Source organism: Macaca nemestrina, chromosome 10 (genome assembly GCF_043159975.1).
Source record: "Macaca nemestrina isolate mMacNem1 chromosome 10, mMacNem.hap1, whole genome shotgun sequence".
Lineage (NCBI taxonomy): Eukaryota > Metazoa > Chordata > Mammalia > Primates > Cercopithecidae > Macaca > Macaca nemestrina.
In genome coordinates, this window is record NC_092134.1 from 34,346,339 (window position 1) to 34,364,348 (window position 18,010).

Consider the following 18,010-nt stretch of genomic DNA (forward strand, 5'->3'; position numbering starts at 1 on the left):
ATGTCTGCTTCTCAGGCTGTATGTATCAGATAATTTATATGAAAGCATATTCTAAACTGTAAAGCACTATATAGACAGATATGACTATCAGTTCAGACACATCATCTGTCTGTCCCTAATTAAAAGGTCTCTACTCATTGTAGGCCAATTGATGACAAAGAGTTGAAGGGCAAGTGCTCTGGTGGTTGTAGCATTCTATAAAGACCATCTTTTGTTTCAATGTTACCCATATTTAGCATGTAGATTGAGAATGGAATTTGCATTTTTCTTTTATTATTTTAATTAATTGTGTAAACACATCATCTGCCTAGGAGCATATATCACGATGCAGAGGGATCCGGGTAGAATGATCTCAAAGCCAGGGAAAGCAGAGGATGGATGCCATCTTTCTCTACCAATTCAGATTACAAAATTGTAACAAAAAATATCATATGGTAGTAACACGTTATTATTGTAACACTGTTAGATAAAATATCAAGTCAGAGGGCTTTTTTTTTCTTTAAATGAAATTTGGAACTTTATTGAAATATATTGTGCACAGCACTGTTAGCTTTAAAAGCATGGATATCCCAGAAAGCCATGAGGCAAACACTTTGCCATGTCTGGGAAAGAAGCAGGACAGTAACTTCTCCTTTATATACTTTTCCTGAGAGAATAGGCCTGTTGTTCCTAGAAATTCTACCGACTGCTCTGGCTTTATTGGAATTTATGGAATCAGTTTTCAGAAAATAGCACAACTATGTTGAAAGGAACAGCATTTTAGAAAGTGGCTTTTTTGGCTGGGCACGGTGGCTCATGCCTGTAATCCCAGCACTTTGGGAGGCCAAGGCGGGCGGATCACTTGAGGCCAGGAGTTTGGAACCAGCCTGGCCAACCTGGCGAAACCCCATCTCTACTGCAAATTCAAAAGTTAGCTGGAAGCTCTGCATAGTTAAGTCATTAATACAGCTGTACTCCTAAGAGTACTTTAGAAATGATGTTCACTTTCAGTCACGGTATAGAGAAGACAGACCGTAGGCATTATTCTTGGGCTAGTCACAGTGCCACAAACTCAAAAAGCAATTAAAAAAAAAAAAGTTAGCCGGGCATGATGGTGGATGCCTGTAGTCCCAGCTGAGACAGGATAGCTGAGACAGGAGAATCGCTTGAACTCTGGAGGCAGAGGTTGCAGTGAGCTGAGATGGTGCCATTGCACTCCAGCCTGGGTGACAGAGGGAGACTCTGTCTCAAAGAAAAAAAAAGAAAGTGGTTTTTTTTTCCCCAAACTAAACAAGTTTTCCTATTACTGCGTCACATCAGATTTTGTGTTTAATGTCCATAAGTTAATGCCTAGTATTTAATTTAGATTTTCATCACATAGCCACTACTCAGAAAGGCTCAGCTTGTCCACGGATTTCAACGTTTCCTTCCATGAAGGTCTAAAGAGCAGCTCTTAATACTTAAGCACAGACAGATCATACATAACCAAAAAAGAAGGTCAAAAATGCACTCAGTAAGTTCTTTCATCAGGAGCTTCCAACTTGGCAGCTCGTCAGGTTGACAAGCTGACACCCCAGCTTCAGAGATCATCTGGAATGTTGATGATACCTGTGCCCTGTTTCAAGTCAAGAACTCTAGACCACTAGCCAGCTATGACCCACACAAAAGTGGAAAACCGTGCTTCCATACTTGGAATTTAAACCTGATGTATTGTATACCTTTTTTTTTAATATGGTCAGTTAATTTTCTTTTAGCAAATACACCCTGCTCTATCTGACACAACTTTGGGATTAGAAATTCCAGTATGATGAGTGTCTTTTAGGCCACACTAATGTCAGTATGATTGGTGTCTTGTGTATACTGTACTTCAGTGTTAAAAAAAAATAATTGGAAGAAGTGGGAGAATCACTCGGATTCTTTTTCTGGCTTTGATACTCATCTTACAGGTCTAGATTATTTCCTTCCCCGTCAAGTTCATCAAGAAGGCAAATTAGCCAGAGTTGATTCTCATAGACCCCCGTCAGCCCTAAACACCTCCAGTCATTTTGCTAGAGAAGCTCCAATGTCTCCACCTTGTCTCCATGTGCTGGTGCTTAACCAAGGGTACTGTTTCCAATTGAAACCAGACCATGGATTTTTTAAAAAAGAAAAAGAAGATATCAATAGAAAATATTCTGTTTTCAAAAAAACTAAACAAAAAGTCTGACAGTATATAAAAACCCTATTTCAGTGGAATTGACCTTGTGATATTTAGTAGTGCCTTAGGCTTGTCAACATTGAGCAACTTGTTCACAAAGAGGCCCAGCAGGTTATTTTTCCACTTGTTAAATGTTCAGAATGTTTCTTATTACATGCAGTCCAGTTCTTGGGTCCACAGGTCAGTTTTTGCTGTTATAATCTGCCCTTGCTAAATTGTCAAGGGTAGGAGAATTCTCTGATTCTTATTCTCCTTCTCCTTCTTCCCTTTCTTTTTCCAGTGGTAAAAAAAGTAAAAGAAGGTTTTTTAACATCTAGTGGAAATAGGGCTGTTTGTGCAGCCGTGTCTCAGTTAATTCTGTATGTATAGGCCTAAAGTAATTTATCAGCAAGGACTTCTCCAGATGCATGTAAGTAACAAAAATTGCAACTCAGGATGGCTTAAGCAGAAAAGGGCAGGAGTCCTGGATCCAGGTGCTGTTTTGCTGCATTGCTCTCTGGCTCTCCATCTCTTGGCTCTGCTGTTCTCTGTGTTGGCTCTTTTCCCAAACAGCCTTCCTCTACATGTGGAGAGTTTCAAGCCAAATTGCTCTTTAACTTGAAGTTACAAGAAAGAGAACCTATCTTTCCAACAGTGTCAAAAAAAAAAAAAAAAAGAGTCCCAGGCCAGGCATGGTGGCTCATGCCTGTAATCTTAGCAATTTGGGAGGCTGAGGCCGGTGGATCACTTGAGACCAGGAGTTCAAGACCAGGCTGGGCAACATGGCAAAACCCCATATCTACTAAAACTACAAAGATTAGCTGGGCATGGTGATGGGTGCGTGTAATCCCAGCTACTTGGGAGGCTGAGGCATGAGAACTGCTTGAACCCAGGAGGCAGACTTCACGGTGAGCAAGATCACACCACTGCACTCCAGCCTGAGAAACAGCGAGACTCTGTCTCAAAAAAGAAAAAGTCTCAGTATTGTGTTCCATCAGTTCAAGTGAGCCTCGTTTGGATCAAGTGTCCTTCCCTGAGCTAATTACAAAGGGGTGTGTGTGTGTGTGTGTGTGTGTGTGTGTGTGTGTGTGTGTGAGAGAGAGAGAGAGAGAGAGAGAGAAAGAGAGAGAGAGAGACAGATTGATTAGCAAGACAAAGGTCCCACACCAGGGGTGGTTTTAGCTCCATCTGAACCATGTGGACTGAGGAGTAAGGAGGCACCTGCTCCCATGAACAGCCAGGCCGCTGCTACTAGAAGAGGGGCTGGTTTCTAAGCCAGCAGAAATAGCAATAATGGGCAGCTGAATAAATCCACTCTGACTTTGGAATTCTGAGACTGTCTGATGGAAAATTGCTATATCAGATGAGTATTGATTTCATTTGTTCATACTTAATTTGATGAGCTTTGTTAGAATGCCAGATTTGAAGAACCGAGACCAGAGTGAAAAATCCCTTTTCACTCTGATGTTACCTCTGTAACCTTGGACAAGCTTCTTAGCTACACAGAGCCTTAGTTTTCTCTTCCTAGACTGAGGTTAATGCCCACCTCACACCACTGTTATGAGGCACAAATAAAATGGTATTTTTTCGAAGTATTTTACAAACTCTGAAACTATACGTTTGGGTTGTTTTAGAAATTATTGTTGTTATTTTAAGATAACTTCTTTTCTACATTATGCTTTCTCAACTGCATCTGGGAGTAAATGCATTTTAAAGTAAATCTCATATTTAGCTACATCTTACAAAACTGTTTCTGTTTTCCATCTTGTAAGCCCAAACTAATACCTCTTCACTGACTTGGAAATCATGGTTTTTATGAATGCAAACACTGTCCAAGAAGCTCCTATTCATGTTATAACCTAGTTAACACTGGTGCTCTTTGGAAAAGGAATTATGGATGATATCCATACTTAAATACTTTTAAAAATTAAAGGATGTTTATGAGTTAGTGTATTTCAAAATATTTCATTATATTTCATTTTTAAATGTTTGCTGCTTTTTTGGTAAAGTGTATGTTGGCTATGTGGCGGCAATGCCTGACTCTTCCGCAGTCATTTTTTAATTCCTCTAAAATAAACACTCTGTAAATTCTGTTGACCAAATTACTTTACGTAAGGCTATAGGCATCATAAAACTACAGGGCTCTACAACATATCAGATTGGACACAAATTGGGATGGTCTCCAGTTTTTTAGGGAAATATACTGCCTGGAACAATAGATTATCATCTGTCTAGCTTAGACCTGGTGGTTCATCATCATCATCGTCAGAGCCAGCACTGATTAGTACAACTTTATAAGGAGGAAATTGAGGCATGGAGCATTTATGTGGCTTGCCCACGACCACAAAAATTGCAAAGTATAGAACCAGGATTCCAATGCAAACAGCCTAGCTTCACAGCCATCATGTGAACCACAGTGTTGATGAACACCCTATATTATCTCTGCAAACTGGGAACTAGCAGACATGAGACATTCTAGAAAGTCCAAAGCCCCAAAGGCTCCAATGCAGTATTTTGAGTTCCTTGAAAAATCCTATTAAGAATATCTAATACCTTATGTAAATGCAACTTCAGTAGAGAATTAAACCTCTAAAGTAGCATGGATAAACATTGTATTTGAAGAAAATCCTTTGCTCCTGACATCCAATTTTTCGTTCTTTACAAATCAGAGATAGTAAACAATTGCTTCATGTAAACCATTGTGAAAGGACGTGACCTCCTTGCTGTACGCGCCTCTATTTTAATGAGGTTTGAATGCAGGATCACAAAATATGTGATAACTTGCTTTTCTCTATATGCATTAATAGCTAGAAGATTCTTCTGTGCAGTCAGAAGAATGCAGAACTGAGAATACAGATAACCAACTGTACTGTTAAAGAAAAGCAGAGACTTTTAGGATGAAAAGGGGCCAGAAAATATATGTAGTCTCTTAATTGATGCAGGCACCCATTCGAATACATCCTTACAGACAGCCACAAGTTTCTGCCTAAACTTGTCACTGGAAATCTGGCCTGCTCTTTGTGAGGCAGCCCCATGATTGGAAAAGGTCTAGTTGATATAACTTTTAACTTATATTGAATTGAATTGAAATAAGCCTCCCTATAACTCCTATATAGTTCATGATATCTTCTGAAACAACTAAGAATGCATCTGCTCCCTTTGCTGGGAAGAGTTTTTTAAGACTGAAGACAATTCGATATCTTCCCATCACTATGTTAAATGTCTCCAGCTCTTTGCCAATCCCATGTGATAAGGGGGATGTGGGCCGTATAGCATCCTGGTTCCCCAGCTCTGGGCAGATCAACATTGACATATCATTCATTCTTACTGAGCTTTTCTTCATGAAAATGTCCCAGCCTTTATCAATAGCCATGAACTATGCCTCCTTTCTCAGCAGCGCTGGATTTACATTATCCTTTTCCAGATAAAGCAGTTTTATCAAGTTACTCATTCAATAATCCTAGTCTATCAAGACCTTTCTAAGACTTAGTTGCTACTCAGTATATCAGTGATCCTTTTCAACTATGTAATGTACTCATTTTAAGAAGCTTACCTCAAAACAACAAACCTTTGAAGTCATCCATCAATGTATTGAGTGAAGTGTTGAATAAAGTAGAACTGAAAAAAAAAAAACTGTGTAGCTTTCTACTAGAGACCTCTTAGCTTGGCATCATTCAAGAGGATTGTTCAACTGCACTTTGTTTTTTCATATTTTTCACAAGGATAAAATGAAGAAATGCTGGGGTCTCAATAAACATCATTGAATAAATGACTCTTCCCAATACATCTTTTCTATCAGAAGCAGGAAACAAACATTTGGCCTCCAGTTAATAAATGAATTTAAGTAAAGGAAATGACAACCTCTGTTTGCAAGAAAGGGATGTAATGTATATTGTAAAGAGAGGTTACAAAGAACAACATTACTTTGCAAAATCTAGTTTTTTTTCAGTCATTCATGTTATGATAAAAAGTTGATCACTGCTTTTCTGAATTAGTTATTAATGTTCTGCTTTTTAGTGGTCCTGAAAAATATTTGATAGCATCCAGACTTTGAGGGATAACAAGTAAAACAGCCCATATTGCTATAAACAGCATGATCCCAATTGACTTAAATTCCTTGCAACATCCCTGGAACCTGGGGAGCTGCACAATGAAAGCTGGATTGTACAGGCAGTGCTCATTTTTTTTCCCTGCTCTATTTTTTTCTTGTAAGGAGATTTCATAGACAATTGTGTAATGCCATTTAGGGCTACAACTGTCATATTAGGGAATACAGGTTATATATTATCTCTACAAATGAATAACAGGAATATCATAAGCCTATAGTTCTCTCCTACTCTCCTACTTTAGTAGCTGAGGACTTCCTTTATGCGATATCAGTCCCAGAATTAGAGTTAAGGGAGGGAGGGAGGAAGAGAGGAAGGGAGGAAAGGAGGAAGGGAGGAAGGAAGGAAGGAGGGAGGGAGGAAGGAAGGAAGGAGGGAGCGAGGGAGACTGGAGAGGAATGGGAAAGGGAAGGGAGGGAAAGTTAAACTTGGGAAGACAGTGTTAGAATTTATATCATGCCAGTGGACTTAGATGGAACCAAATGTGTTGTTTACTTCCTCCCACTCTTGGTAGGTTGATTAATGCTGACTCCAGCAATCATGGGTCACCCATGCAGATGTTGTTAGAGAAACAACTGTTGGCCTGGCTTTTCCTTCCCAGCAGGTGATAACTGATCTGTCCAAAAATCTTCCCCATAGGCACAGGGGAAGGTCACGATCATGAAGTTTTGGAAAGACTGCCCTTCAGAAAGATGGAGAAATGGCAGGAAGCAGCATTTTCTTGACTCCAGCATTTCCTGCAAATGAAATAGTTCAGCTGAGACCCTTTATAAAAAGACCCAGTGGGGTGCATGCATAAAACTTTCACACTTTAGAACTAGAAATAAATAGACACAGACAGGGAACTTGAGAAGCTGACAGTGTGGTTGCAGAGAAGAATCTAAATCACTTGCAGTTGTTACAGGACTGAGTATGTATCTCAGAACTCACTCAAGAAGTGAGAAGGAGGAGTGTTCCTCTGTCTCCAATGGTGGGAAGGAAGAGGTAATCAGATGCTGGCCTACAGCCTCTGGGTAACTCATGAGAAACAAAAGGCTCTAATTTTCTGATTTTCTAGGCAGGGTTCAGTTAATGTCCATGGACGAAGCAACTGTGGGGCTGTCACTGCTGAAAGAAAATATGCATATGAGGTGTTTGGTGCCTTACCCCTTGACTGCACTGAATTTGTTTGACTGCATCCTTTGACAGGTCTCATTTCATGCCAGACTCTGCTCAAGGAGCCACTGAGTTTGCTGGCTATTGGCCAAGGCTTCCTTTGTTGGGACGCCCTTTTTTTTTCTGCCTTTGAAGCTGTTTTGTTTGCTCTTCAAGTTTGTTTTCATTTTCTTTTAGAAGCACTATCATCCAGAAGAAGGAATGCACTTCATTATTCCTTTAGCTTTCACTCTGAAATTTTCATATTTCTTGTTGGTTTCTTTCTGGTCAATTTCTGAATACCCTGAAGTGTTGAAAGTATTATGACAAACATAAGGGAGAAACAGAGAAAAAGTCTTTTTTTCTTTTTTTTCAGGGCTAGAACACGGCAGAAAATTTCATCTCTGGTAGAATCTGACTGGAGGGCTCTATTCATAAAAGTTTCTTTATTAGACTAGCTATATAATATCAGCAGACTCCCAGAAGGTTTCCAGGGCTTAATAGGGGTTATCGAGTTGATGGAGCTGTCATCTACTTGCTCTGTTCTGAGACCTACCATCAGCTGTCAGTCCCAGTTTACTACTGGTTCTGTTCGTGGAAAAAGCAATTTTCATTCCACAGACGTTGATTAAAAGCAAGACTGATCCATACTCACTTTGTGACCCAGGCCTTGCACACAGTAGATGACCAGTAACTACTTTTGCATGAATATCAGGGTGACGGAGAGAGGTTCTTATGCACTAAACATTTTTTACATTTTAAATTTCTGCTTGAGGCCAAGTGCGGTGGCTCACACCTGTAAACCCAGTATTTTGGGAGGCCGAGGTGAGAGGATCCCATGAGGCCAGGCGTCCAAGACCTGGCCAACATGGTGAAACCCCATCTCTACTGAAAATACAAAAATTAGCCAGATGTGGTGGTGCACACCTGTAATCCCAGCTACTTGGGAGGCTGAGGCACAAGAATCATTTGAACCTAGCAGGTGGAGGTTGCAGTGAGCCAAGATCGTGCCATTGCACTCCATGGGTGACAGTGAGACCCTGTCTCAAAAACAAACAAATAAATAAATAAATAATTTCTGCTTGAAAGAATAATTCTTTTACAGAGTGAAAAGCACAGACTTAATTTGGATGTAATATGCTAGGGTGTCCGGGGAAGGCTTCTCTGAAAAAGTGACATTAGAATAAAACTTGAAGGAAGTGAGGGAGCTAGCTAGGCCTATAGTAGCCGGAGGGAGAACATTTCAGGCAGAAAGAGAAGCAAATGCAGAGGCTATGAGGCAAGAATGTGCTTTGCTGTCAAGAACCCAGAGAGCAAGAGGAAGATGGGTAGGAAAGGAGGGTAGGGAGGTAGAACAGTGTGGGTACCAGAGAATGGAGAACCTTGCAGGTCATTGTTAGGACTTTGAATTATCTTCTGTGTTGAATGGAGCTGAGTGGAATGACCTGGCTTTCATTTTAGATGGGTCATTTTGGCTCTCGTACTGAGAAGAGATACTTAGGGGGCAAAGATGACAGCAGTGAGACCGGTAAGAAGCCAATGAAATCAACCAAATGAGAAAAGGGAGTAGCTTGGAGCAAGTAGTGACAGGATGGTGAGAAGATTTTAGAAGTAGATTCAGTAGGCTTTGCTGCTGGATTGAATGTGAGATATAAGAGAAAGTAGAGCTCCAGCATTATGAACCTGAGGAACTGGAAAAAAAGAGCTAAAATTTGCCGAAATAAGGAAGCTTACAAGGAGGTGAGGTCATCAGGAGCTTGGTCTCTGGCATTTAATTTAAGGTTGAGCTGACTTAATAAATGCGAAAGGAGAAACATCAAGCAGGCAGCTGGGTGTCTGAGTCTTGAATTTAGGGAAGAAGTCTGGGCTGGAGATATGAATGTGGGAGTCACAGCTGGAAGAGACCACCTAGTATAGCCAAGAAGGAAGGGAAGATTGAGGACTAACACTCCAGGGATGTTCAGATAACAGGAAGCAGCCAAAGAGGCTGAGGAATGGAGGAGTGATCAAGGGTGTCCCATAGGTCAAGGAAAATAGAAAATTGTTTCAGTAGAGTGGGCTCAGATGAGGACAGGAAAAGAGAAAGTGGAGACCATCTAGACCCTTCTCAGGGAGTTTTGCTTAAAGATTAGAGTAATTGAGCAGGAAACTGAGGGTGATATTGGGGCAAGGGAAGAAGTTTGTTTGCTTTTGTTGGAAGATGTTATAGCAATTTTTGAAAATGCTCTGGGAAAGAGGACAAACCATAATGAAAGAGAGATAATTTATTGTAAATTACTGGATTGCTAGCAATTGAGCAAAAAGGAAGTCCACCTTTAGGAGGAAAACTTTGGACATTGGTAATATTCTTTTTATTTTGTGATTAGATTAGAATGCAATTGTGTTGTATTTTCTGAGCTGAAGTCATGGTAACCCAAGGTACAAGATGGTAACGAAAGCGAGACATGCATTGCATTTTAAGAAAAAATTTCCAGAGCTAAGAGAGAATTCTGAACTGAAGATAAAATTATATACCTTCAAATGTGTGTTGACTTCACCATCAAAGAAGTAAACATTAAATTATTAGTAATATCTCAGTTGTAAGTCTATCCTTATTTACCCTTATTTGTTTGGGTTTCATAGTAATTCAGGTTCAGAAAAACTAAATGAGACTTTGCAATATATGTGACAGGGATTGAGAGAAAATAGGCAAATGAAATTGCAAAGGGGCGATTAACATTATTTCATGGAACTGTTTCCAGGCTCTACAAGCAGCCTTTTGACACCTAGGTGCGCTAATGACAAATGTTCCTTCTCTCTTCAGCAAGTTGGCAGCCCTTTTCTGCCTTTATCAGGAAATATGAGGACTCTTCCAACAGGAAGTCTGCAGTTTCTGGTACAATTAACCGGAAGTGTGTTGGCAGTGACATAGTTTATGAAAGGCACAAGCGGCACCAATAGAGTAGACCAGTTAAAAATGATAATGAGTAACGGTAGTGACTAACGTTTGCATAATGCTTTGCCATTTACCAAGGCCTTTTGAATGTGTTATATGATTCCATTCATTCGGTAAATATGTGTTCCGTCTGTGTTCCAAGCCCTAAACATTTAGCTGTGAAAAAGTTTCCTGTCTCTTGAAGCTAAACATGAGCTGCACAATAACTTGGTGAAATAAGTAGGTCACGTACTATTCTTCTTCTTCTTCACAGATTAAGACATTGTAAAACTTAATTACGGCCAGGTGCGGTGGCTCATGCCTGCAATCCCAGCACTTTGGGAGGCCAAGGCAGGCGAATTACCTGAGGTCAGGAGTTCAAGACCAGCCTGTCCAACATGGCGAAGCCCTGTCTCTACTAAAAACACAAAAATCAGCCAGACATGGTGGCAGGTGCCTGTAATGCCAGCTACTCAAGAGGTTGAGGCAGGAGAATCACTTGAACCTGGGAGGCAGAGGTTGTAGTGAGCCAAGACCACACCACTGCACTCTAGCCTGGGCGACAGAGCAAGACTCTGTCTCAAAAACAAACAAACAAAAAGAAAAAAAAATAGAGTTTAATTTGGCCAGGTGAGGTGACTCACGCCTGTAATCCCAGCACTTTGGGAGGCCAAGGTGGGTGGATCACTTGAGGCCAACTTAACAAATGCGAAAGCCTGGCCAACATGGTGAAACCTGTCTCTATCAAAAATAACAAAAATTAACCAGGTGAGGTGGTTCACACCTCTGATCCCAGCTACACAGGAGGTTGAGGCATGATAATCACTTGAACCCAGGAGGCGGTGGTTGCAGTGAGCCAAGATTGTGCCCCGTACTCCAGCCTAGGTGACAGAGCAAGACCCCATTTCCAATGCCTCCAAAAAAAAAAAAAAACTTAAATTTAAGACTAGGCACAGTGGCTCACAACTGTAATCCTAGCACTTTGGGAGGCCGAGGCAGGCAGATCACTTGAGCCCAGGAGTTCAAGACCAGCCTGAGCAACATAGCAAGACCTTGTCTCTACACATTTAGAAAAAAAAAAATTAACTGGGTGAAGTGATGCATCCATGTAGTTCCAGCTCCTTGGGAGGCTGAAGTGAGAGACTCACTTAAGCCTGGAAGGTCCAGTCTGCAGTGAACCATGGTTGCACCACTGCACTCCAGCCTGGGTGACAGAACAAGACTCCATCTCAAAAAAAAAAAAAGAAAAAAACTTAACTCACGACTTTTCTAGGAATTTGGGTCCCAGATGAAATTTTATGGCTGATATTATATTTCTTTCTCAAAACTTTTCAAAACTCAGTACTTCAATACATGTTGTACCCTGAAATGTTATTTTCATAAACATAATTAATTTCTACTCTGGAAACTCTTGCATTTAAAAAATTAATTCCAGCACACAGTATAATAACCCTATGTCTAGGAGAAGAGCCATTTCATATTATGAATGCACCAGTTACAACAGGTCCGCCTTAAGTTGCTTACTCTGTGAGTCTGACAAATTATTTATTGCTCACAAAACTACTGTGGTATCTGGAATGCATCAGTTTTTAAAAAAAAATAATTTTCATCCCAGCACTTTGGGAGGCTAAGGTGGGTGGATCACTTGAGGTCAGGAGTTCGAGACCAGCCTGGGCAACATGGTAAAACCCCATATCTACTAAAAATATAAAAATTAGCTGGGTATGGTGGCACATGCCTGTAGTCACAGCTACGCGAGTGGCTGAGGCACAAGAATCACTGGAACCCAGGAAGCGGAGTTTGCAGCAAGCCAGGATCGCGCCACTGCACCCTAGCCTGGGCAACAGAGCAGAGACTCTGTGTCAAAAAATATAAAATAATAATTTTCACAACTCAAACACAATTAACTGCTTTTAGCTTAAACTCTTTTAAATTCTGACTTTTTACCATTTGCACTGACAGGATGACAGTCATGCATAACCTAATGATGGGGATACATTCTGAGAAATGCATTGTTAGGTGATTTCGTCATGTAAACGTCATAGTGTGTATTTACCTAATGTGAGATGGTGTCACCTACTACACAGCTAGGCTGTCTATGATCTAGCCTATTGCTCCTACTAACCTGTACGGCATGTTACTGTGCTGAATACTGTAGGTGATTGTAACACAATGGGGAGTATTTCTGTATCTAAACATACCTAAATCTGGCTCTAGCTTTACTTCTTCCAACCCCCACAAAAGGTACAGTAAAAATATGGTATTGTAGTCTTATGAGACCCCTGTAGCATATGCAGTCTGTCATTAACTGAAACATCGTTATATTGTGCATGACGGTATTAGAAATTATAGAGGTTTTACTTTCTCTAAATTTAAAACATAGCTTATAAATAGAAAATATTTATTATAGCATCTAAAAAATTTACATAAGCCATATGTGAACTCTCAGTGCATATGACTAGGGGTGGGTTCTTTAGTCTTCATTGAGAAAAATTTTATATGATTTTTTTTAATGAAATAAGTATGGCATGGATCCTCTTTTCCCTTCTTAACTCTGGTAAATTTCTGTGAGTAGCGAAAGATCTATTCACTATTGGAAGGTCTATCCCCAGGATGCTAAGTGAGAATTTTCCTGTACATACTAAGTAAGCACTGCATGCTCTAAAAAGAAAGCTGTCAATCATGGAGCCAGACACCTACTTTGGGGTTTACAAGGAGGCAGTGTGAATCCTGCCTCAAAAAAGATCCAAGTAAGTGATCTTATTTGAATAAAGTTACTGAATCAGTCTCTTGTTCCCGGTCAGCTACGTGTCCACATAGGCGGGACATTAGTTAGTGCTGGAGAAGGACAGAGAATTGTCTGAGTCCTGTGGAAAGAACTACGGCTTTTCCTCCTTTCCCATGAGAGAGGAGACAGAGTGCATTCCCATGCTCTCCAGTCCTGGTGAGAAGGGGTTCGGGAGGAGTGTACATCTGGCTGGGAGGTGCCTGCTAGGAGGGAAAACTGGCCTTGGTATCCGTAACTGGACTTCTGGCAGGCAGGTCACATAGCACCTACAGAGCTGACACAGAGAGTCCTGGGGAGAGATGCCCTGGCAGAGAGGGGGAGTGTTCACAGAGCAGCCCGCCCTTCTACTGTTCTGTGTGACAAGGATGTGTCCATGTCATGTGGGCCACATGGCTGTGCAGAAGGGGGCTGAGGTTATGTTTGTCCCCCTGGGTTCCCCTCAAAGGGCATATATGTGTCCTAGGAGGGCTGAGTGGGAGTTGGAAGAAGTCAAGCTAGAGCCAGATTTCTGCCACCAGGAACTGTGCAGTGGGGGGAACTGCCCTCTACCCTAGAAGAGCCCTCCAAAGAACTCACATGGGGACACAGGAAAACCTAGGTTGGAGCAGCTGCTAAGCAGAGCACATGGGAGACTATGTTAACGTTAGCTGAACAGCAGTAGCGGCTGCCAGAGAAACAGCCAGACAAGAAAGGGACCTCGTCCTTTTCCTGTTTCTTCCTCCCCAACTAAACACATGAACTAGGTAGAGCTTGGGGCAGGGAACGTCCGAGGTAGACCATGACACCTGCCCTCTCCTAGGAGAAGTCAAAGTGCAGACCAAGCTTCTCTTACCCACCCCGGGCTTTTTAAGCCCCAAGACTGGCACATGATGAGGGAGGGAAAAGTTTGAATCAGATATGAGTTTGGATTTCATACAAAATGGAGTCTTCATGACTCAAAGTGACCAGGAAGTTACGCAGTCTGCCTGAAAGGTTGAATGGCCTGGTGCCCATCAGGCAGGCAGACTGGGCATGGCCCCTTTGGGAGTAACTAAAATAACCTAAAACAACTTTTTGGTGTTTGAACCCCAGTACAGTTAAGACTGTTCCATGAACTGATTGCATTTAGATATACTCGTGTTAACTTAAATATATATATATGAATTTAGTAAAGGAGAGGAGACTTTATTTCTTCTAAAGGTTACAGCCTGCAAGGTAGCCCTCCCACAGGCTGGGAAGCACCTCCAACCAAGACCCCAGAGACAGGTTCTTCAAAGGGGAAGGGCTTAGAGTAGAAGATTTACGCTGAACAGGTTAGCTAAATGCGTATATTCAACGTGTTACAAGAGCTGTGAATATTCATGAAGGTAGTCCTGACACACGTGTATTCAACAAACATGCATGTAACATGTGACCTATGTTCACTTTGGGTTGGAGACTTAACATGTAGATGTATTACAGTTAGCCCTATACATCAGAAGGGCTTTTCAGGACATGAAGGCACACAAGTGTGCAATCTCTGTAGACCAACCAGAACTAGTCCACGGTCAGTGATCTTATTTGGATAAAGTTACTGAATCAATCACTTGTCCAGCTGTAGTTATGGTTGGTGGAGCAGGGGCTGAGGCCCAGTCAGCATCTGGTGGAGCTGCAAATTGTTTAAATATTGCTTCTCTTAAGGCCAGTGCCTGTTTAGCTGATAGACAAAAAGAAAAAACTTGTGGCAGTTGGAACGTAGTTTATTCTTTTGGTGTAGGGGTGCGTGATTTAACCTTTGCCTGGCGTGGCCTTGGGTCCTGTTGATAATTCAGTATCTTATTGCCACAAGGAGACTGTTCTGTCACTCTTATGATCTCTATTTTAACATTAATTCCTACCAGTTGTTTTGTCTAAATCATCAAAGAAAGGAGGTATAATGAGGCTTGTCTCACCTCCCATCCCATCATGGTCAGAAACTCAATTTTAAGGTTTTTCTGGGGTCCCCTTGGCAGTCTATGAGGGGGCTTAGAATTTTATTTTTAGTTTCTATTCATTTCAGGGTCAGTAGAACCAGGCCGTATATAGCTAGAGCGATCCTCTGCCTTCTGGTGACATCAGTACCAGGCTCACACTCCTTCTTGGCCATCCCAGTAGGCTGACATATTGTGCCACTCACCTGTGTGACCTGAGCAAGCCACTTCACCTCTTTAAATGTCTGTGTCTTCATCTATCAGATGACAGGTGGTCTCTGGATTATTTAGCACTGGAAGTGCTAGAAGCACTTCTAGCATTAGATTAACACGAGAAATGTATGAAAGTTGTAGAAGATGTGATTTGTGTAAAGAATTCGCTCAGGAGTGGATGAGGATGCCACTTAAGATGATAGTCCAGCTAAAGCATGGAGTTAGTACATTCAAATCAGATGACAGCTCTTGGAGACAAGGCCAACAGAGTGGATGGGTCCAAGACTGAATTCGCTAGAAAGGTAAGAAGAGGAAGAACCCCCTATGGATGTATAAAATAGCATGGAGTTTAGAGAGGGAACTGAGGATAGCAGAGCTGGTTTAAGTGAAAGGTGTTTGGAAGTGCCTTTGGACAGACCCTGGGGATCTAACTTCCTGAACAGAAGGCCATCTTCCTGACGGTCCATCCCTAGCCAGCCTCTGGTTAACAGAAGACAGGGAAAGCAAAGGTGTAGGAGTGTATGGAGATGCAGTTGTAACTAGAGAGAGAGGTATTAAATTGCTGGTGAGCGTTTCTGGGGTGAGGAAACTTTTAGCTAGGGATAAGCTTTCTTTTCTATCACTTGTTTGCTGATGATACAGTTCTTTGCTGGGTCTCTTAACCATATTGTGGTTATGTGCTTGCCTTCTTCCTTCAGTGATCTTTGTACGGGCTGTTTGTGAATGCTGAAGATGCTCAGAGCTTGCTGAATAAGTTTACATGCTCTGCCATTTTCTGTGATTTAATTTCACAGTGTGTTTTAGAAAGATGAAATTTGGGAACAGAACTTGGGATAGTCGAGCCAAGAGCTCAGTCGGTCTATTTGAAGATTTCTGCTCTAACTCCTGGGAAGGGATGCTGGTTGGTTTGGTGTTTGGTTCTGAGCAAACATTACTACTTTATCTTATTAATGGTGTGCGGGAGAGCCAGAATCATGGAGCTGAATCATTAGACTCACAACTGCTATTCCCAAGGGTTTCTGCTTGAGGAACAGAACTGAATTTCCCTGACTTCAGTTCTTCCCTGCCCCAGCCTCCTTCCTGCCACCTCCTTCACTCCTCCAGTGCTGGGTAGCAAGCTGACACGTCTTCCTTCGTTAACTACAGAGTTTTGCCCATAAGAACTCTGGAGGCATAAATGTCTTCTAGGTTTATCAAATAGAGCAATGACCAAATCAGGAAAAGTCATTTTATTACACTGTTTACTCTTGGTCATTGAAGATAAGAAAATAAAAATGTTGGACCTGTATTAAAGGTTTTTTCTTGTTTTTCTTGAAGTTGATAAAAATATTTATCCTCTGAAAGTAGTGACCTGAAGGGGGAAGGTATTTCTGGTTTTCCGGCAAATATAAAATACAGTTTGCTTTTTTCTAAGGCATGAATTTATTGGTAACTTTCCTTGCATAAATGCATAAATGATTTTTTTCGGTCAACTCAAAATGTTTTAAAGCAAAAAGAATGACTTGGAAGTCAATTATTAAACCTTGAGCACCCTAAAACATTTTTTGAGGTTTTTTTTAATGTGATTCTTTGCATTTTGTTATTTTCCTCTTTTCCTTCCTGGATGCTACCTTGGTAGCTACCATGTTTTAAATATTGACAAGATAAGATAGTTTTCTGTTTATATCAGCAGTCGTCTGTCTGTGAAATATGGACGAATCAGAACGCAGGATTTCCTTTCTCAGCGATCCATCAGGTTCATAATGTAAGGTTACAAATGGTTCTTTTCTTCTCCTGAACTTGCGCTATGTACTGTGTTGCACAGTGTTGTCAACAGCTATAGGTACTGTGTCCTGGTAATGCAGAAAATTTGTAATGTCTGGTGACTCTGAGACTCTTTGTCTATTATACTTCATTTACTGTGCCTTGTGATGAGTTGATGTGCAAACATTGTCCTAAAAAAGAAACATACTTGGTTTTAAAGTCTATGGTTAAAATATGTCCCATGTGAGTTTTGGCTTTCATTCCAGGCGTCTGTGTTAACTTGCTTTTACAGGAAAAAGAAATGGGTAAATTGATATATATATACACACATGTATATATCAGCATTATTCCTCCCCATTTTGTACTTCCCCATATTCATGGACTCTCCAACCCTTTGTGTCTAATGATTCTCAAAGATTCATGTGCTTTACTTGTGAGAAATTTCTGAGTATGATTTGCATGTTATTCTGTATATATTTGATGCAAATGTGGAGGGAGGCGAGCTGGGAGAGGCACGGTTACAGCTACAAAGTGGTTCTCAGCCTTTTTCCATTTGACAGTACTGAATTGATCTTTGCAAATTGTATGAAATTGTGACCCATTTTACTCTGAGCTGTGTAATTTTCAAATGTTCATATTTCACCTTTGCATACTTTAGAAAAAGTTTATTTCTATTTGGAAAATAAACATTTAAATGTTTGGGGTTTTATGTTCTGTATTTTAAAATACTGTTCTATTTGCACACCCTTTCGAATTTCTCCCATTGGATAGCCTGCTGTCTGAGAAGTTGAGACACTTGGTTGAGAATCACTGAGCAGAATTCTTGGGGCGGCATGTGAAGGGATGCCACAGGCATTTTTGTGAAGTGCCTTTTGGGATGCTGCATCAGGCACATATGTCCTCCTATGCATGGGACTTCTGGCTCTTGAGGACCGTGGTGTCTATACATTGCCTGGTACTGGTGTTCACGTGACCCAGCAGTTCCTCTTGAACTCATAAATGCTAATCAGAGCTTTTATGTGTTCATAA

At 41.0% G+C, this 18,010-nt stretch overlaps 1 protein-coding gene across 14 annotated transcripts in view; it reads left to right on the forward strand.

The window, feature by feature from the left end:
- The window catches only part of LOC105463367 (ankyrin repeat and sterile alpha motif domain containing 1B), a 1,291,052-nt gene that overhangs the window by 1,197,340 nt on the left and 75,702 nt on the right, over positions 1-18,010 (forward strand). For 4 of the 14 annotated variants that reach the window (XM_071072455.1, XM_071072448.1, XM_071072443.1 and 1 more), the window contains exon 20: positions 16,908-16,982. The exons of 6 other annotated variants lie outside the window; for them this stretch is intronic. In XM_071072455.1, coding sequence (XP_070928556.1) covers positions 16,908-16,982 — 75 coding nt within the window. The remainder of the gene's footprint in view (positions 1-16,907; positions 16,983-18,010) is intronic. 4 more of the 14 variants (XM_071072449.1, XM_071072451.1, XM_071072444.1 and 1 more) reach the window with 1 other exon arrangement.